General features: G+C 42.4%; 2 protein-coding genes across 49 annotated transcripts in view; one reads left to right on the forward strand and one right to left on the reverse strand.

Moving 5' to 3' along the window:
* MIER1 (MIER1 transcriptional regulator) overlaps positions 1-8,242 on the reverse strand; it is a 68,222-nt gene extending 59,980 nt beyond the window's left edge. For 3 of the 46 annotated variants that reach the window (XR_016237300.1, XM_089337256.1, XM_002715938.6), the window contains exons 1-2: positions 7,978-8,223; positions 6,787-6,887 (exon numbers count right to left, since the gene is read on the reverse strand). Coding sequence is in view for 33 of the 46 variants with exons in the window: in XM_089337256.1 (XP_089193382.1) it covers positions 6,787-6,887; positions 7,978-8,044 (168 nt within the window). In the remaining 13 variants the exon portion in view is untranslated. Of the gene's footprint in view, positions 1-1,949; positions 2,185-2,405; positions 2,699-3,754; positions 3,832-6,649; positions 6,692-6,786; positions 6,888-7,500; positions 7,772-7,977 lie in introns of those variants that run through there. The other 43 variants (XM_089337259.1, XM_070078315.2, XR_011390673.2 and 40 more) reach the window with 36 other exon arrangements.
* A 27-nt stretch (positions 8,243-8,269) lies between these two features.
* The window catches only part of DNAI4 (dynein axonemal intermediate chain 4), an 84,563-nt gene continuing 77,794 nt past the window's right edge, over positions 8,270-15,038 (forward strand). For all 3 annotated transcript variants that reach the window (XM_008265088.5, XM_017346207.4, XM_089337247.1), the window contains exon 1: positions 8,270-8,408. In XM_008265088.5, the coding sequence (XP_008263310.3) occupies positions 8,362-8,408 (47 nt within the window). In that variant the 5' untranslated portion in view covers positions 8,270-8,361. The remainder of the gene's footprint in view (positions 8,409-15,038) is intronic.

Here is a 15,038-nt window from a genome sequence, read left to right on the forward strand (position 1 = left end):
ACTAAGGTAAGTAAAAGCACTCTATAAACCAAGTGCTTCCCCCTTCATCTAGTTTATTGAAATTATTGGTTTTGAAAATCATTCTAATTATGAAAGTACTGAGACCAGGAAAAATATAAATTAATTCTACTTTTTCAACTATTCACCAGTTTTACATTTTTTTTCTAGGATATAGAGCAAGAAGTTTATACTACTCTGCCTCCAAATTCAGTATAAATAAAACATCTACAGGTAACTGAAGAATTCGAAAGATGAATTATGTAAAGATACCAAGAATTAAATAAATACACTGAAAGCAAAATCCAGGCTTCTGCTTTTCTGAATTGAACTACCCATGCATTTCTACAAAACATGAGAGCTTCATTCTTCAAGTATTGAAATGTTTAAGAAAACTAAAAAATATACTAGGAAATATTAGGAAATGACTAGTGATCTTAAGTATTGCTTTCCTTCTATCTTACCCTAAAGCAATCATCTTTAATTTCTGAAATGAGAAAAAAATGTTAACACATATACAAAGTTCCTAGTACTCTGGGCAGTAACATTTGTGATGGTTTCCCTAAACTGAAATTTCACTGTATTTTCACACAGTAAGTTATTTTCCTTCAACTGTATCTTGCCTTAGAATGACTATACAGCTTAAAGCTCAAACCACCATAAGCAGCAGCATTAGGGAATGAAACACTACCTACATAGCATAACACTGCTTATCTAATGGGCACTCTGGAAAAAAAGGCCCACTGAAGACTAATTAACAAAATATATTTAAATTTAGCTGCCCACTATTTCTCCCCCTTACATATGAAAGAAATAAATCAAGAGTAAGAACTTCACCAAGACTAAAATCTGGGTCTCTACTCTCAAGACTAACAAAATGAATCTAATCACAGAAATGAAACAGCAATACTATTCTCCAACCCATAGGCCTTTAACTACATTTTTATAACCACGAAGAGTCAAATCTAAGACCTAAATTTAGCTGCAAATTAGAAATATCAAATATATTTAAAAAGTATTAGCAACAATCTACTAGAGCAAAATTTCTCCTTAAACAGTAAGTAATCCCGGACATAAACATAAAGCCAGTTTTGATAAAGAAAGCAGAAATAATACCATAAGAGCCACTCCAGAAGAATTAACCATTAGGTTTCTTCACTCAACAGTCACATGAAAAGGTTTCCATAACTAAACATGTTTCTGTATCTCAAAACTTAAAAGGGATCACTGTGTTGACAAAAGCAGCCATCACTACATAAAATTACCAACTTCCTGAATCTGTTTTGGGTGCCTCTAAAACCATGAAAATAGCAATTCAAACAAGAAAAATATTTATAGAGTACCTTAGCTCCTAAGAGACCGAAAAGTCCAAATATATAATTTCCAACTCCAGGGGATAACGAAAAACGAAATCCTTCCACAAGTGAAGGAATAAAAGTAAACGAAACAAAACAACTCCACAAAACTTCCTCTGTTTATTTAAAGGCTTAAATCAGACGCAAAAACTTTAAAATTTTCAGTAGCACATACAGATTCCAACTGATCACACACCAACAGTAATTCTTTACCCACGGATCTAAGGTCCAAACACGTAAAACACCTACCACTGAAGAAAGGAGCTTTGGGAATTTGCCTACTAGAAGAGGAAAGAGACCAAAACCAAACCAAACAAAAAATTATACATATATATGTATCTCAAAGAAGGAAAACTTTTATTAGAGGGGAAAAAAAAGTTTTGACTTGGTAGAGTGAAAAGGCAAACAAAAACAAGCCCGGAAAGTGGAGAGGGGAAAGGTGGAAAAGCAACTGAGCTTCTACCTTTGCGCGCTGAAGGCGCGGGGGGGGGGGGGGGGGGGAATGAAACTGGAGAAAAGGGGGCGACTCCCCACCCTCCAGGGCTGGCCGGCGGCGGCCAGGTTAGCTGCTCCACTATCAAGAAAGTAAGTTCTCACAGGCCGCTCCGCATTGGGTTTTCCTCGCGAAGTAAATGGGTGGCTGCGGGGGTGACGCGGAAGGGCGCAACAGCATCTCGGCCAGGGAGGGAAGAAACTTCGCAAGAGGAAGCAGCAGCTCCGCTCCCGGCCCCTAGCACCGGCCGGCCAAGTTGCGCCACCAGCACCCCTTCCCCTACAGGCTGGCCCTCCTCCGCCGCCCGCACTGCTGCGCAGCTCCCGACCCTTCAAACTGCCCCCCAAGTCCAACTACGCCTCCGTTTCCTGCTACCCCCGGACCCTTCCCAACTAAGTTCCCGGCAAAGCTCGCGCCCACAGCGTGGCCTGTTCCGGACAACAGGTGGGCAGTGGCGCCGGCAGGGCCGGGCCTCTCCTGGCCAGGCCCACTCCACTCCTCCCCGACCAGAGCCCGGGGGCGCCCCGCTCCGGGACGGGGAGGGGAGCTCGCTCCCTTACCTCCGCCATATTTGCCGTACTGCCGGGTCACATCTCCGCGGCGGCCGCAGCTGGGTCACGGCCAGAACCCGGATGTGAGACTCGGCAACGGGACTCCAGCCGCTGCCGTCTCCGCCGCTCCCGCCGCCGCGGCCTCGGCGGGAACGCGCAGGAGCCGCCCGAGCGCGCCCACCACACCACACTCCGCCCCCTCGCGGCGCCCCGGCTGTGCAGCACTGGAGGGAAAAGGCCAGCGAGCACGCGCGGCAGCCAGGACGCGCGCCCGCGCGGCCCCGCGGCCAGCCCTCCCGGCCGCGGCAGAGCGCGCGGGGCGGGGGGAGTGGGCGGAGCCAAGGTGGGTGTGGGGGAGGCGGGCATCCGCGCGCCGACACCGACACCGCCCCCGGCCGGGCTGAGGGTCGGCCCCGGCGGGCCGGGAGGGCTCGGGGGAGCCGGCGGCCCCGGGAGCCGCGTCAGGTGCTGACGGAGTTCGGGGGAAACAGGTTCTCTTTGACGTCTGGGGCTTTTTTAAAGTGCATTTGCAGGAAAACGGATGTTGCTGTGATGCAACAGCGGCACGAACTGCACTTTGAAATGACAAATATTCCTCTCCTGGTTGACTCCCAACAGGAAATGTTAAAATCCCAAGTCCCCAAAACCTTCAGGGGGGTGAGATCAGAGATTAAGGAGTTTTTTTTAGGTATTCTGTCACCCTGGCAAAATAGTTGTGCAAGGCTCAAATTTTGCACTAGACACAACTTGAAACTGTAAGGTACTGAAATGCTCTTCTTTGATGAATATAAAATGATCTAGTTGACTGTAACCACGGAGAAACTATTTGCAATGCCGCAATTTGAAGTTTAATATACTGGCTCAATGGCCTTGATGTAACAAAGATGTTTCACTTCCATGACTAGGGCAGATACTGGCCAATACAAAAGCGATACTCAAACAAGCACTGACAAGTTTTACTAAACCAAAAATTAAAATGTCTTACTCAAAACACCGTTTTTCCTTTTTTTTTTTTAAATTTCTAAGGGTGGTTCTTAAAGTAGTTTCAAAAATGACTATCAAATTTAATCAGTTAATTATGAGAATCATTAATTCCCTGAAATAATGTGATGCCAGGGCTATGGTATGTTGCATAAATGTGTGCATACATAATTTTGCTTAAAATCCATACCTATAATGCAATATAGGGGAGGTTTTCTTAGATTACTTGTATTCTCTTAAAATGCTAGACTCCATCACACATTTTGCTATTTCTAAAAATTCAACAATAACTTCACACTCTTGCCCAGTAATAATTTGTGCATGAATACACTGCATGTACAGGCATATGAAGTAGCTGCTAAGTGAAAGGACATTACCTGGTAATTTGACAGGAAAAGAGTCCACAGACAGTCTGTAAACCAATTAAATATAAACATCTGATGCACATTTTCTACTGAAAGAAAAGGAAAGGAAAGAAGAGAAAGGAAAACTTTAAGGTTCCCAAGTCTACAAACAATTTTTACTATTTACTGTATCGTATTTTCATTTCATTTTTAAGAAAATGTGTTTTTCAGAATTCCTTAGCAGGGGTAAATATCTTAGAATGGTTATATAGTTTCTAACAGTTACTCTGTTGAATTATGTTAGTCCTTTGGACTTGAAATAAAAATGCCTTTTTTTAAAAATTAGTTCATATCCAAACAGTTTTCACTTGATATACTTGCTGAAAAGAGCTGAAGGCAAAGAACAATGGATGCGAATGGACCTGAGGTGGGTACAGATAAAAACAGTAAGGGGCCTAGAGGTTTTAGAAACTTGGGTTGTATACCGAAGGGATGGAGGAAGATTTTCCAGTAAAACACAAAAGCTAATATATGCAGTATATAGCTAGCTACCAAAAGGAAAAATGTTTAAGTGCTATTAAGATACAAGACACAGCAACAACTTGCTGGCTTAAGTCCAATGAATCTTTGATAATTCACTTAAGCCATCAACAAAAATTCCAACTGTGATAAAGAGCAGAGGGCAGCGGTCCCTTAAACTATTGAATTAATTCTGAAACTGTCAGGACAACTGAGATCTGAGCAATTTTTGAACGAGTATCCACCTTACTACTAAATGACTTATAAATTTATTGCCTATCAATATTTCTAACTTTAGATGGCATCTTTCAAAGAAAGCTTCCCTCTACATTTTTTTCCTCCCTTTTTTGAGAAATGTTGGTTCAGTGGTTTTCTTAGATTTAGATATTGTAAGGGTAAACAGACACAGCTCTAAAACTGTAAGTCAAGGTACACATTACTACTGAATTTGTATACATCCACTCATTATATTGCAGTGATATATTTATCTGTAAAAATTTCTGGAGCCAGCTTAAGAAAGGCAAAGTCTTTCTCCAAATTCTTGCTTACCTTCTTCAATACCAACTACATAAAAAACTGGGGTGGGTGTTTGGCCTAGAGAGGTTAAGCCCATGTCCCACATTAGACATCAGAGTACCTGGGTTCAATTCCGAGGTCTAGCTCCTGATTCTAGACCTGGGAGGCAGTGGTGATGGCTCCAAGTAGCTGGGGTCTTGCCACCCACATGGGAAACCTGGACTGAGGTGACCTGTTGCAAGCATCTGAGAAGTGAACTAGCAGATGGGAATTCTGTCTCTCAAATAAATAAAATTTTAAATAAGTAACTACTTGTTAGTCATAGAAGCTTAGTGCTGGGTGGGCTCTTAGGGGTTTCTACTCAGTTCTCTACCTTGATGAGTGGGTATCCCCATCGTGATTTCCTACCAGGCTTGTCTGTTTAACACACTCTCTAACTGGGTCACTGCATCTCATGAAGAGGCTGCTCTTAAAAAAAAAAAAAAAAAAGCCCCAAACATTTGGTTTGGAGCATTCTTCCTTTTATTAAGTCTGAATATACCTCCTTGTTAGTTCCATCCATTACCCTTAGTTCTTCAGCACTTTGGATTAATTCAACAGATATTTCTTTGTATTCAAATGCAAACAGTAAATATTTATACGTGGGTTAACAAAAAGTGTATCTTTAAAGCCTAAAAGAGTTGAAAATAGGGCATAATAGAGCTAAAGGCATAAGAAAATTCACCATTAAATATGATGTTTAAATGATTACACTTCATATTACTTAATAATATGATACTCAAAATGGCAATTCTGTTAGATAGTAAAATGTTTAAAGTTAAACTAAAAAGGTGGCTAATTCCGATTTTATATGAGGTCTGTGGTTTATGTCCCAAAACAAAAAATCACTATAAAAAGCCTAAATAAATGCCTCTTTTAGCTCATATTTCCCATCTAAAGGCCTCATTTTTTTCCTTTCAGGCAAACTAATATGAATTTTTATTGCATCAAGCTATTCAAAACTGCTATTACATTGGAAAATTATTTTTAAGCAATTTACTGAATCCTCCATTCAAAAATCATTAAATAATTTTATAACAGCTATAAGGCATGCACACGCCCACACACAAACACACACAAACACAATCAAAGCTGTTATTTCACTGTTAACAAAAGCATTTTGGGTTACAATTTTACTTCAGTGCCTTAGACTAATCAATAAAATTCTTTAGCAATTTACATATACCCAAGAAATACAACCTTTTATTCAGTACCAATACCTGACTCAAATGCAAGTAATGTATACACTATACAACCCTGTCTGTTATGCAACTCAAAAATTACCTACACTTTTAACAATTTAGAACTGCAGGGCTGGTTGAAATAGATAAAAGCAACACATTAAAACCATTAACACAAATTCTATAGCTAATGATTTTCAGGGTCCATGAATCATTTAAGGTTTTTTTGTAAGCTATTTCCTGAAATTTTTATTTAAAAGTGACAGTCTATGCCCTATCTGCATGACGGTGGCAGTTAAAATCTATGGATAGTTACCACTTTGGTTCAAAATACTCAAGTACCAAAAAACTTCACACTGTTTTTAAAAACGACATTTTAGATAAACTGAATTGACCTTTATTTTACTAGGCAGAGTGCAGGATGCAAAGCAGTAATGCATGACATTTGGAAGACTCACACCTATGCGACAGTCAGCATCTTTTGGTTAGTAGGGTTTGTATTATTAACACCACCCTAAAACACTAATAAAACCTTTGACTCTTTCAAGAACAGGTGTAGCTTTCTTTTCAGAATTTTTACCAAGAGTTTTATTCACTGGACCCATTTTATCAGGATATTACAAACTGATGTGTTTACAGTTCTTATATTACTGATATATAATTTTCATCTCACCCAAATTCTGGAAATTACTGGCCCATCAGAAGTTCTCAAACCCTGGAACATGTAAGAAGAGCAATAGGATACTTATAATGACTTGAGGGAGTGTGGCTTTTTCCCTCCCTTCATCTCCAAGTGTGCCCCCTGCCTACCAGCATCACATCCGTCTTGTCTGCATTGAACCTCAACCAGTTGGTTCTTAACCACGTCCGAAACTCAGCCAGGCACTGGGAGAATCGAGCCACCACACCATCTGGATCAAAGGAAAGAAAGCCTCAGTAGCAGTGAGACAGAAACGCAGATACCACAAGCTCACCATTCACTCCCTGTCACCGCTTGAAAAAGATGGCCGGGAATTAGGACAAGGATCCCATGGCAAATTTTAAACATCAATGAGCCTTGAGTCCTGCACGTCGTACCCGACGGTAGGGGATAAACGCGACTTCATCAATAGGGTGCCTCATTCCACCCCTGATTTGACGAAAGGCTCACTCGACTCCGGGCTCATTTCGGTTACGTGGCCTCTGGTAGCCAGGCCAGTCTTGGAATTGCATACATTTTTCTGCAAAATTGCAGAGTTTCAGCGTTGCAGGAGGCTTTAAATAGCGAACACTATTGCCCAGAGAGGTGTAGTGACTCGCCCAAGGTCACAAAGCATGCGAGAACCAGAGGCGGGCTCCAGGCCCGGGACGGCTCCACTACCAGCTGAAAGAACAAGGCTACTCAGAGGGGGGCCGGCGTCTGCTCCGGGGGCTCCTCCCGGGCGCTGGGAACACCCTGTCCCCTCACAGCGAGGCCCTGGGCGAGTCTCTCTTCCCTCCCTCACTCCCTCCGAAAAGGGCAGCTTGGCCCAGGAGCCTGCTCACCACAGGGGCTGCAGAGCGAGACACAACAGAGGGAAAAACGGAGGAAAAGAGGAGGAGCCACGGGTCAGGGTGGTCAGCTTAGCCCCACCCCGCCCGGGATCAGGGGCCGACCGCAGACACGGCCGGATGCGAACCGGGCGAGGCGAACTCACTCCGCAGCGGACTCGCAGCGCGCCGCGGACGCCGGGGAAGAGCCGCGCCGCCGCCACAGCGCAGGCAAAAAGACTGGGCTGGGAAGGGGCGGGGAGGGGGGAGGGAGCCGGTGGGCGGGGGAGGCGCGCTGCGCATGCGCCACTCCGCGCCGCCAGCGAGCCGGGCGCGTTCTCCGGGAGCCCCGCCCCGGAAGTTCAGGGTCTTCCGGGCGGTACTCTGCGGTGGGGGAGGGGAAGGAGAGAAAGGGGACTGAGGACACCTCAGGAGTCCGTCACCCCAAACAGGAGTAGGAGGGGAGAGATGGTTTGTGGAGGCTGCACTTACAGCCGCTCCCGCTGCTGCCGCCGCCACCTTCGCTGCTGCCGCCAGCGCCTGAAGAAGCCCCATCCATCCGCCTGCAGCCGGGAGATTCAGAGCCTGGGAGGGGCCTGGGGCCCGGGCCGCCCGCCTCCTCCTTCTAGTCGTCGGCCGGAGCTTCCTCCCGCTCCACCAACCCTCTGCCCTCCCCTCCGCCTCCGCCCTCCTCCTCGGCCTCATGCCGCCAGCCAACCGCGCGGCCGCTTGTTGGGCCGGGACTCCGCCGTCTCCATGACGCCCGGCAAACATTCCGGTGCTCGGCCGGAGCCGCCGACGCCGGGGGTCTGGGGACGGGGACTCCCGGAGCAGCCAGGGCAGCGGTGAACCACCGCTCCCTCGCCAGTCGCCACCATGTACTTCTCTCCGACAAACAGCCGTAAGCAGCCGAACCTCGGGATGTAAGTTGCGGCGCTGACACCGAAGCCCACCCCCGCGGGGCCCGGAGCGACCCGCCCCTGGATTGGGGAAGGGGTCACCTTACCTTTCCTCTGGGTTTCGTCAAAGGCTCCTGGCCCTACCGGAGCCTTTTAAAAACGAACTGCTGCGCTTACCCTGGGAAAAGACGAGTTCTCTTTGGGCTGCGCTCGCAAGTTGAATGCCTTCGTTCTGTGAGCGTCTTGGCTTGGGAGCCACCAGACCGGACGATTATTCTCTGCCCTGCCCTCACACTATCCCACTTTAAAACTCGTTTCTTGTCGCAACGTTCTACTCTTCTGCAGCAGTTGAACAAGACTAGAGAAAAGCACGTAGCTCTTGGGATTTGTCGCGCTCGCTAGTAACTGAAGGATCCCCTCGTGCTGCCCGGGAAATTACGCTGAAGTTTCCCATTTCATTCACTCGACCCACACTTCTGGATCTCTTTTGTTCTCTCTTCTGAAACCTTCAACATCTCTCCAGTCTCCCCCAGCTCAGTCTTTCTTAAGCGCAGTTTGTTGAAATCTCTTGCGAGAGAACTGTGTGTTCTTTGTACAATAAGATACTCAAGCTTTTTGTCAATCCTGCCACTCCACCAAAACAGCTTTTGTGAACGTCCGCAATAGCTGGTAGCCAAGTGCAGTGGCCAGTTTACAGTTGCATTCTAAACGGGCTCATCAGCTATTTTGATCTCATTATCACTTAGTTTTGAAACCCTCTGTCTGGTGTCTGCAGCACTACTGCTCCCCGTTTTCTTTCTGATACTTCCTCATCTCTCCTATAACTAAATATTGGAGTATTCACTGGGGTTACTCCTCAAACCTGTTCTTTTCACTATTATGCCTTTGAAAATCACCTATACCAGTAATTTACAAGTCGTTAGTCAAAGCCTCTCCCAAGAAAACGGACTTCAAAAAAAAATCTATTGTTAGTAGACATCTCAATATTCATATCCAAAACTGAATTTATTTCCCCCTCTTTTCCAGTTTACTCTGCTGTTGCTTCCCATATCAGTAAATGGCAAATTCCATTCTTTAGTTACTCAGGTGAAAAACAGAGTTACCCTTCACCTCTCGCTTATATCCCACTGCATCAGCAAATATCTTTTTTATCTGCAACATAAATTAGACTATCACTCCCAGGAAGTCATTAACAAGTTGCAGTAGCTGCCTAAATGTAATCCTTTTGCCAAGACCATATGTAATCTCTGGTTTCCCTGCTCAAAATCCTTAAGTCTTTCCTATTTCACTCTAGTAAAAGCTCCCATTCTTAAAGGGCCCAGCAGGACTGACTTTGAACTCTTCACCCTTGGCTAATTATATTGTTCCACAGCACATCAAGCACAGTATGTTCCCATTTCAGGGTTTGTGCATTTGCTGTTTGGAATATTTTGCCTCCAGAAAAATCTCATAATTTACTTTCTTTTAAATGTCACTGTTTCAGACTCTTCTAACCAATGTACATAAAAAAGAATTTCTTCCCAACATTTTAATCCTTTGCCTTTGCTTTAATTTTCCAATAAAATCTATGCTTACAGGTATATACTTGTTTAAAAATACATCTCCAGTGAAGGAATGGTAGTCCTTGAGGGCAAAGATTTTTGTTTTATTTATTGCCTAGAATGAACAGAATGTTCTGTCACCTATAATGAAGAAATACTCAGCAAATATTTGTTGACTGAACAAAGAAATGGATGAGGATGTGGATCAGTAATACTAGTTACTTCTCACTTTGTGTGGTTTTTTTTTTACCTTTAAACATGGAAATATATAAAATTTAGTTCAATTTGTATAAATTAAAAATCATACATTTCTCATAGTAGCTAAGAGTATTAGGAAAACTCCCTTTAAAATTTCTAAAATATTAGATTAACTATTATTGAAGTATAAAGTAGGAGATGGGAAATAATATAACACTTACTTTTTGAGGCAGCCAAGCTATCTAAAATTTCATAGAAACTGAAGTTTATAACCTATTAGCTTGACATAATATTGTTATTTCTTATCTTTCTCCTTTTAAGAGCTAATTCAGATGTTTAAAAGAACTTCATAAAGCATGTATTTATCAATTTTCTCCTTAATTCAGTTTTTCTTGTTGGTGTAATAATATAGGATAAATCTCCCATTGTGGTTTACAAAAACAACAGATTCCTTATTCAACCATTTATCCCATTCCTCTGACCAATTCTTTTATTGCAATTCCTTATATTTCACATTTCCTTTTGATTCATTCTAAGTTTTCATCTGTTTATGTTACCCATCTGTTCTTTAACATTATCTACTTTTTTCATTACAGCCCTTAGCACATTAATCAATTTTTTTTAAAAGGTTTATCAGGGAGGCCAGCGCTCTGGCACAGTGGGTTAAAGGTCCCACCTGCAGTGCTGGCATCCCATGTGGGCACTGGTTTGTGTCCCTGCTGCTCCACTTCCCATGCAGCTCCCTGCTAATGCACCTGGGAAAGCAGCAGAAGATGGCCCAAGTTCTTGAGCCCCTGCACCCATGTAGGAGACCTGGAAGAAGCTCCTGGCTCCTGGCTTCAGATCATCCCAGCTCCAGCTGTTGCAGCCATTTGGGGAATGAACCAGTGGATAGATATTCTCTCTCTCTCTCTCTCTCTCTCTCTCTTTCCTCGGTTTCTAACTCTTTCAAACAAATAAAATAATTAAAAAAAAAAAAGATTTGTTGGGATGGGCTTTGTGGTCATCTTTAAGATTAGTAAAGAAACAAAACAAAAAGAGGAGTCGAGTGAGAATGAAAGGTAGATTCCTAATGATTTCTCGAAATTCTCAGAAAATTGACCCTTTTTAAAGAGAGGAATGAGCAGGAATGGTGTCATGATGGAGAAGGGGAAAATCTCTCAGGTATTTTCTGCTAAAATTTGGCTAATGTTATGAGAACACTCTTATAATAAGCATATGACATCATTCTTTGGCCCTCTGGAATATCAATAACCAAAATGCCTGGAGCATTACAAACAACTATTGCCATGACCTTTGCTTTTGACTAGTCTGCTTTTGCTTTGACTGAACCACTTCCACTTCTTGGTAGCCAACACATGGCTTGTGCTTTGTCTTTAGGATCCTAATAGTAAAGCCATGTTTTACTTCTTATAATTATTTGAAGAAATTCTTCAAGGTCTTGATCATACTTTTTGGAAATTTCCATAGAAAACTCTGATCTTGTCTGCAGCTGATCTGGGAACAATAGTTTTGGCCCCCATTGAGCAGAAAGGTTGTTCTCTTAAATCTTTTAGTCATAATTGTGAACCAATGAAGATCTCCATGATATTGGTTGCTGTTTCTGCTGTTAATCATTAATCTTCTTCAATAAAGGCATGAACAAGGTTAATTTCTCCCAACATCATTTCGTCCTTTTTTAAAAAATGAATTAACCATTCATTAGCTGCTGATTTCTTTCAGGAATTGTCCCACCAATTTTTTTGTAAAGCATCAAAGATTTCACCTTTCTTAGACCCAAACTTCACCACAAATTAACTGTTTGTTCTGCTTTATTTTTTTTTAAAATTCATGTTGCTCTGATGGATCACTTAATTTAGTTCCTTATTCTGCTTAGTGCCTCAAACTTTATCCTGTCCAGACATGTCATAGTGAGTTGGTACTTTATTTAAGTCAAAAAATGGAAGTCATTTTTTTCATAAAGTACATTTTCTATCAACATATTCAAGACTCCTCGATTTATGGGTCCAAGAGTTGCTGTAATTAAAGGGAACATAAGTGAGTGATAGCTGAAGGGATATATTAAGTCAAGATTTTTTTGTGTGTTTGTTTAAGATGGGAGAAATACCAGTATGTTTGCTGAAAGGAATAATCTAGTAGAAAGATAAAAAACTCTTAGAGAATTACTAGAGCAATGTCCTTGAGTAGGCAAAAATAAGAAATGGAATCTAGAGAACATATAGAAAGATTGACCTAAGCTAAAATAATGAATTTATCCAGAGTAACCAGAAATACAGAATATAGACACAAAGGCAGATCCATAGATGTGACAATGAGCATCTGTAGAAGTTAGCTGATTAAGTCAGTGTTCTCCTTTAATCAGCTGAAAGCAAAAATGGGATAAGAGATATCAATATTTGAGGAAAAAGGAGGTACAAAATAATGACTTCAAGAGTATAGTAGGAAATTAACAAAGAAAATGCAGATTGCTGCTGGCACATTAAGGATGCAGGTTAAGTTAAAGATCATAATTTAAAGTGGACCTACTCATCATAGTTTGGTGCTTTTTTTCTACTTCATTTAGTTGCACACATTAAAATATAATAATTTATCAATGTGGATTTTAAGGTATACTTAGAGGTTAGGTCCAGAGATGATTGCCATTGAAAAAAATAGTTAATTACTGTTCTCAGAAGGAAGAGGCACGTCACACCACAGAAAGCCACACAGGGCAGCACTGAGGTTTGTCAAGAGGCAGAGGGATGTGGTAGGAAATGTGGGGAAGAAGCTTTATTGTGATTTCTGCCAAAAGGAATGGGTGTGTCTGGATGAACAGGTTTAGAATTGGCTGCTTTGAGTAATTTTAGTAGGTTCTGGGGCTTATGTGCTGAACATATTGGTCTAGCATTTGGCAGATGTAGGGACCTGGAGTACCAGAGAGCCCCATAAGGGAGGTGGTTGGGAATGTAGACTCCGGATTTTGGTTGGTTTGTATTTTAAAAGTGGACCACTGGGAGGAGGACTTCTCCTGAGTTTGGGGAGAAGAGGGCAATGAGGGAGGCAGGAGGCTAAAGTAATTTGGCATTTTATCAGGTTGTCCAGAATGAGATGTGTGTGACCTATTTGTGTAGGGCACATGTTCAAACATCAGGTTTAGAGAAGCTAGAAATGTGGTTAATACAAAGATATAGGCTCAAAGTAAGAAAAAAAAATGGTATTAACCACAGTTTTGGTTTTACCAACAAGTATAGTTAAATAACAGAGAGGAGGCGTGATAATATAAGTTAGAAGAGATTATAATTACTATCTGGTTGGGGCTTTGTGGTCCAGCAGGTTAAGCCACTACTTGGGTTGCCCATACCCCATATCAGAATGTCCCAGTTACTCCACTTCTGATCCAGCTCCCTACTAACGTGCCTGGGAAGTGGCAGATGATAGCTCAGTTACTTGAGTTCCTGGCTTCAGCCTAGCCCTGCTGCAGCTGGTCAGGCCATCTGGGGAGTAAAGCAGCAGATAAGAGATATATTCATATTCTCTCTCTCTCTCTCTCTCTCTCTCTCTCTCTTCCTCTTTCCTCCCCCCCTTTGAAATAAACACATAAATCTTTTAAATATATTTTAAAATAATTACTATCAAATATAATATCCTTAAGCCAAGAGGGAAGAGATGGCATGAGAGGGGTAGATGAGGGAGTAAAACATGCTAGAACCAAGGGCTTAGAGGTTATAATAGGGTTAAAAGATAGTTGAAGTTGAGATTTAAAAGGGTGTATATGCTAGGAAAATAGAAAGCGATGGTTGACATTTCAGAAGACAAGGTCAAGTGTATAGCTAGGGAAATAAGTGGCTAAAGTAGCAAGGCAAGCAAAATCCTTTATGTGAGAAGATTTCAAAGAGCTAAGAAGTCAAAGTATTACAATGAAACCTTCACAGATGTTGAAATACTCAAGAATTGTGACATTAGTTGTTTTGGAGAGAGATCCAGTGATTCAGCCTGTAAAATCATCAGAGGATGGGAGAAAGGAGGCTGTAATTAAGCTAACCTGCCATTAGGAAGCAGAATAAGGGTGATCATTGAAAACATGGATTCTTAGTAAATTTACCCAGATAGTGTACATAGTGGAAGAACAGATTACAGATGTGAACCTATGTAATCTACAAAAGATGAAACTAATAAAGGAAAAAGAGACTAGAACAGGATTTTGTAAGGACAGTAGAGCAAAATTTTAAGGAAAAAGAAAAGAGAGGTGGAGGTAATGGTGAAAGAATAGTTCAACAGGTGAGTTGTGAATCCTGGGTTAACTAGAGAATCTGTAAGGTACTGGTTAGTTATTAGGAAATAGAGAGTCAGGTGATTAGAGGTATGAAGAAGATTAAAGAATAGGATATTGCAGTATAATTGAAACCAATTTCAGAAGTCAATTTGCAGAAGGAGGAATAGTCAACTATCAAAGGCTACAGTGGTAAGTTTTTGAAGATTTTTATTTATTTATTTGAAAGGCAAAGGGAGAGACAAAGAGAGGTCTTCAGTCCGCTGGTTCACTTTCTAAGTGGGCACAACTGTTGGGGCTGGTATAAGCCAATTCCAAGAGCCTGGAACTCCATCTTGTTTGCTCACGAAGGTGGCAGGGCCTCAGGTATTTGAGCCATTCTTTGGGAGCCGGGTTGGAAGCAGAACAGCCGTGGTCCCATCCAGGACTCTGATATAGGATGCCACTGTCACAAGTGAGAGCTTAACCTACTGCACCACAATGCCAGCCCCAGAAGTAGATGATTTTTTTTTTTTTTTTTGACAGGCAGAGAGAGAGAGGTCTTCCTTCCATTGGTTCACCCCCCAAATGGCTGCCACGGCAGGTGCGCTGCACCGATCTGAAGTCAGGAGCCAGGGGCTTCCTCCTGGTCTCCAATGTGGGTGCAGGGCCGAAGCACCTGGGCCA

This window comes from Oryctolagus cuniculus, chromosome 7 (assembly GCF_051225735.1).
Source record: "Oryctolagus cuniculus isolate XC-2025 breed Fujian yellow rabbit chromosome 7, ASM5122573v1, whole genome shotgun sequence".
NCBI classification, from domain to species: Eukaryota; Metazoa; Chordata; class Mammalia; order Lagomorpha; family Leporidae; genus Oryctolagus; species Oryctolagus cuniculus.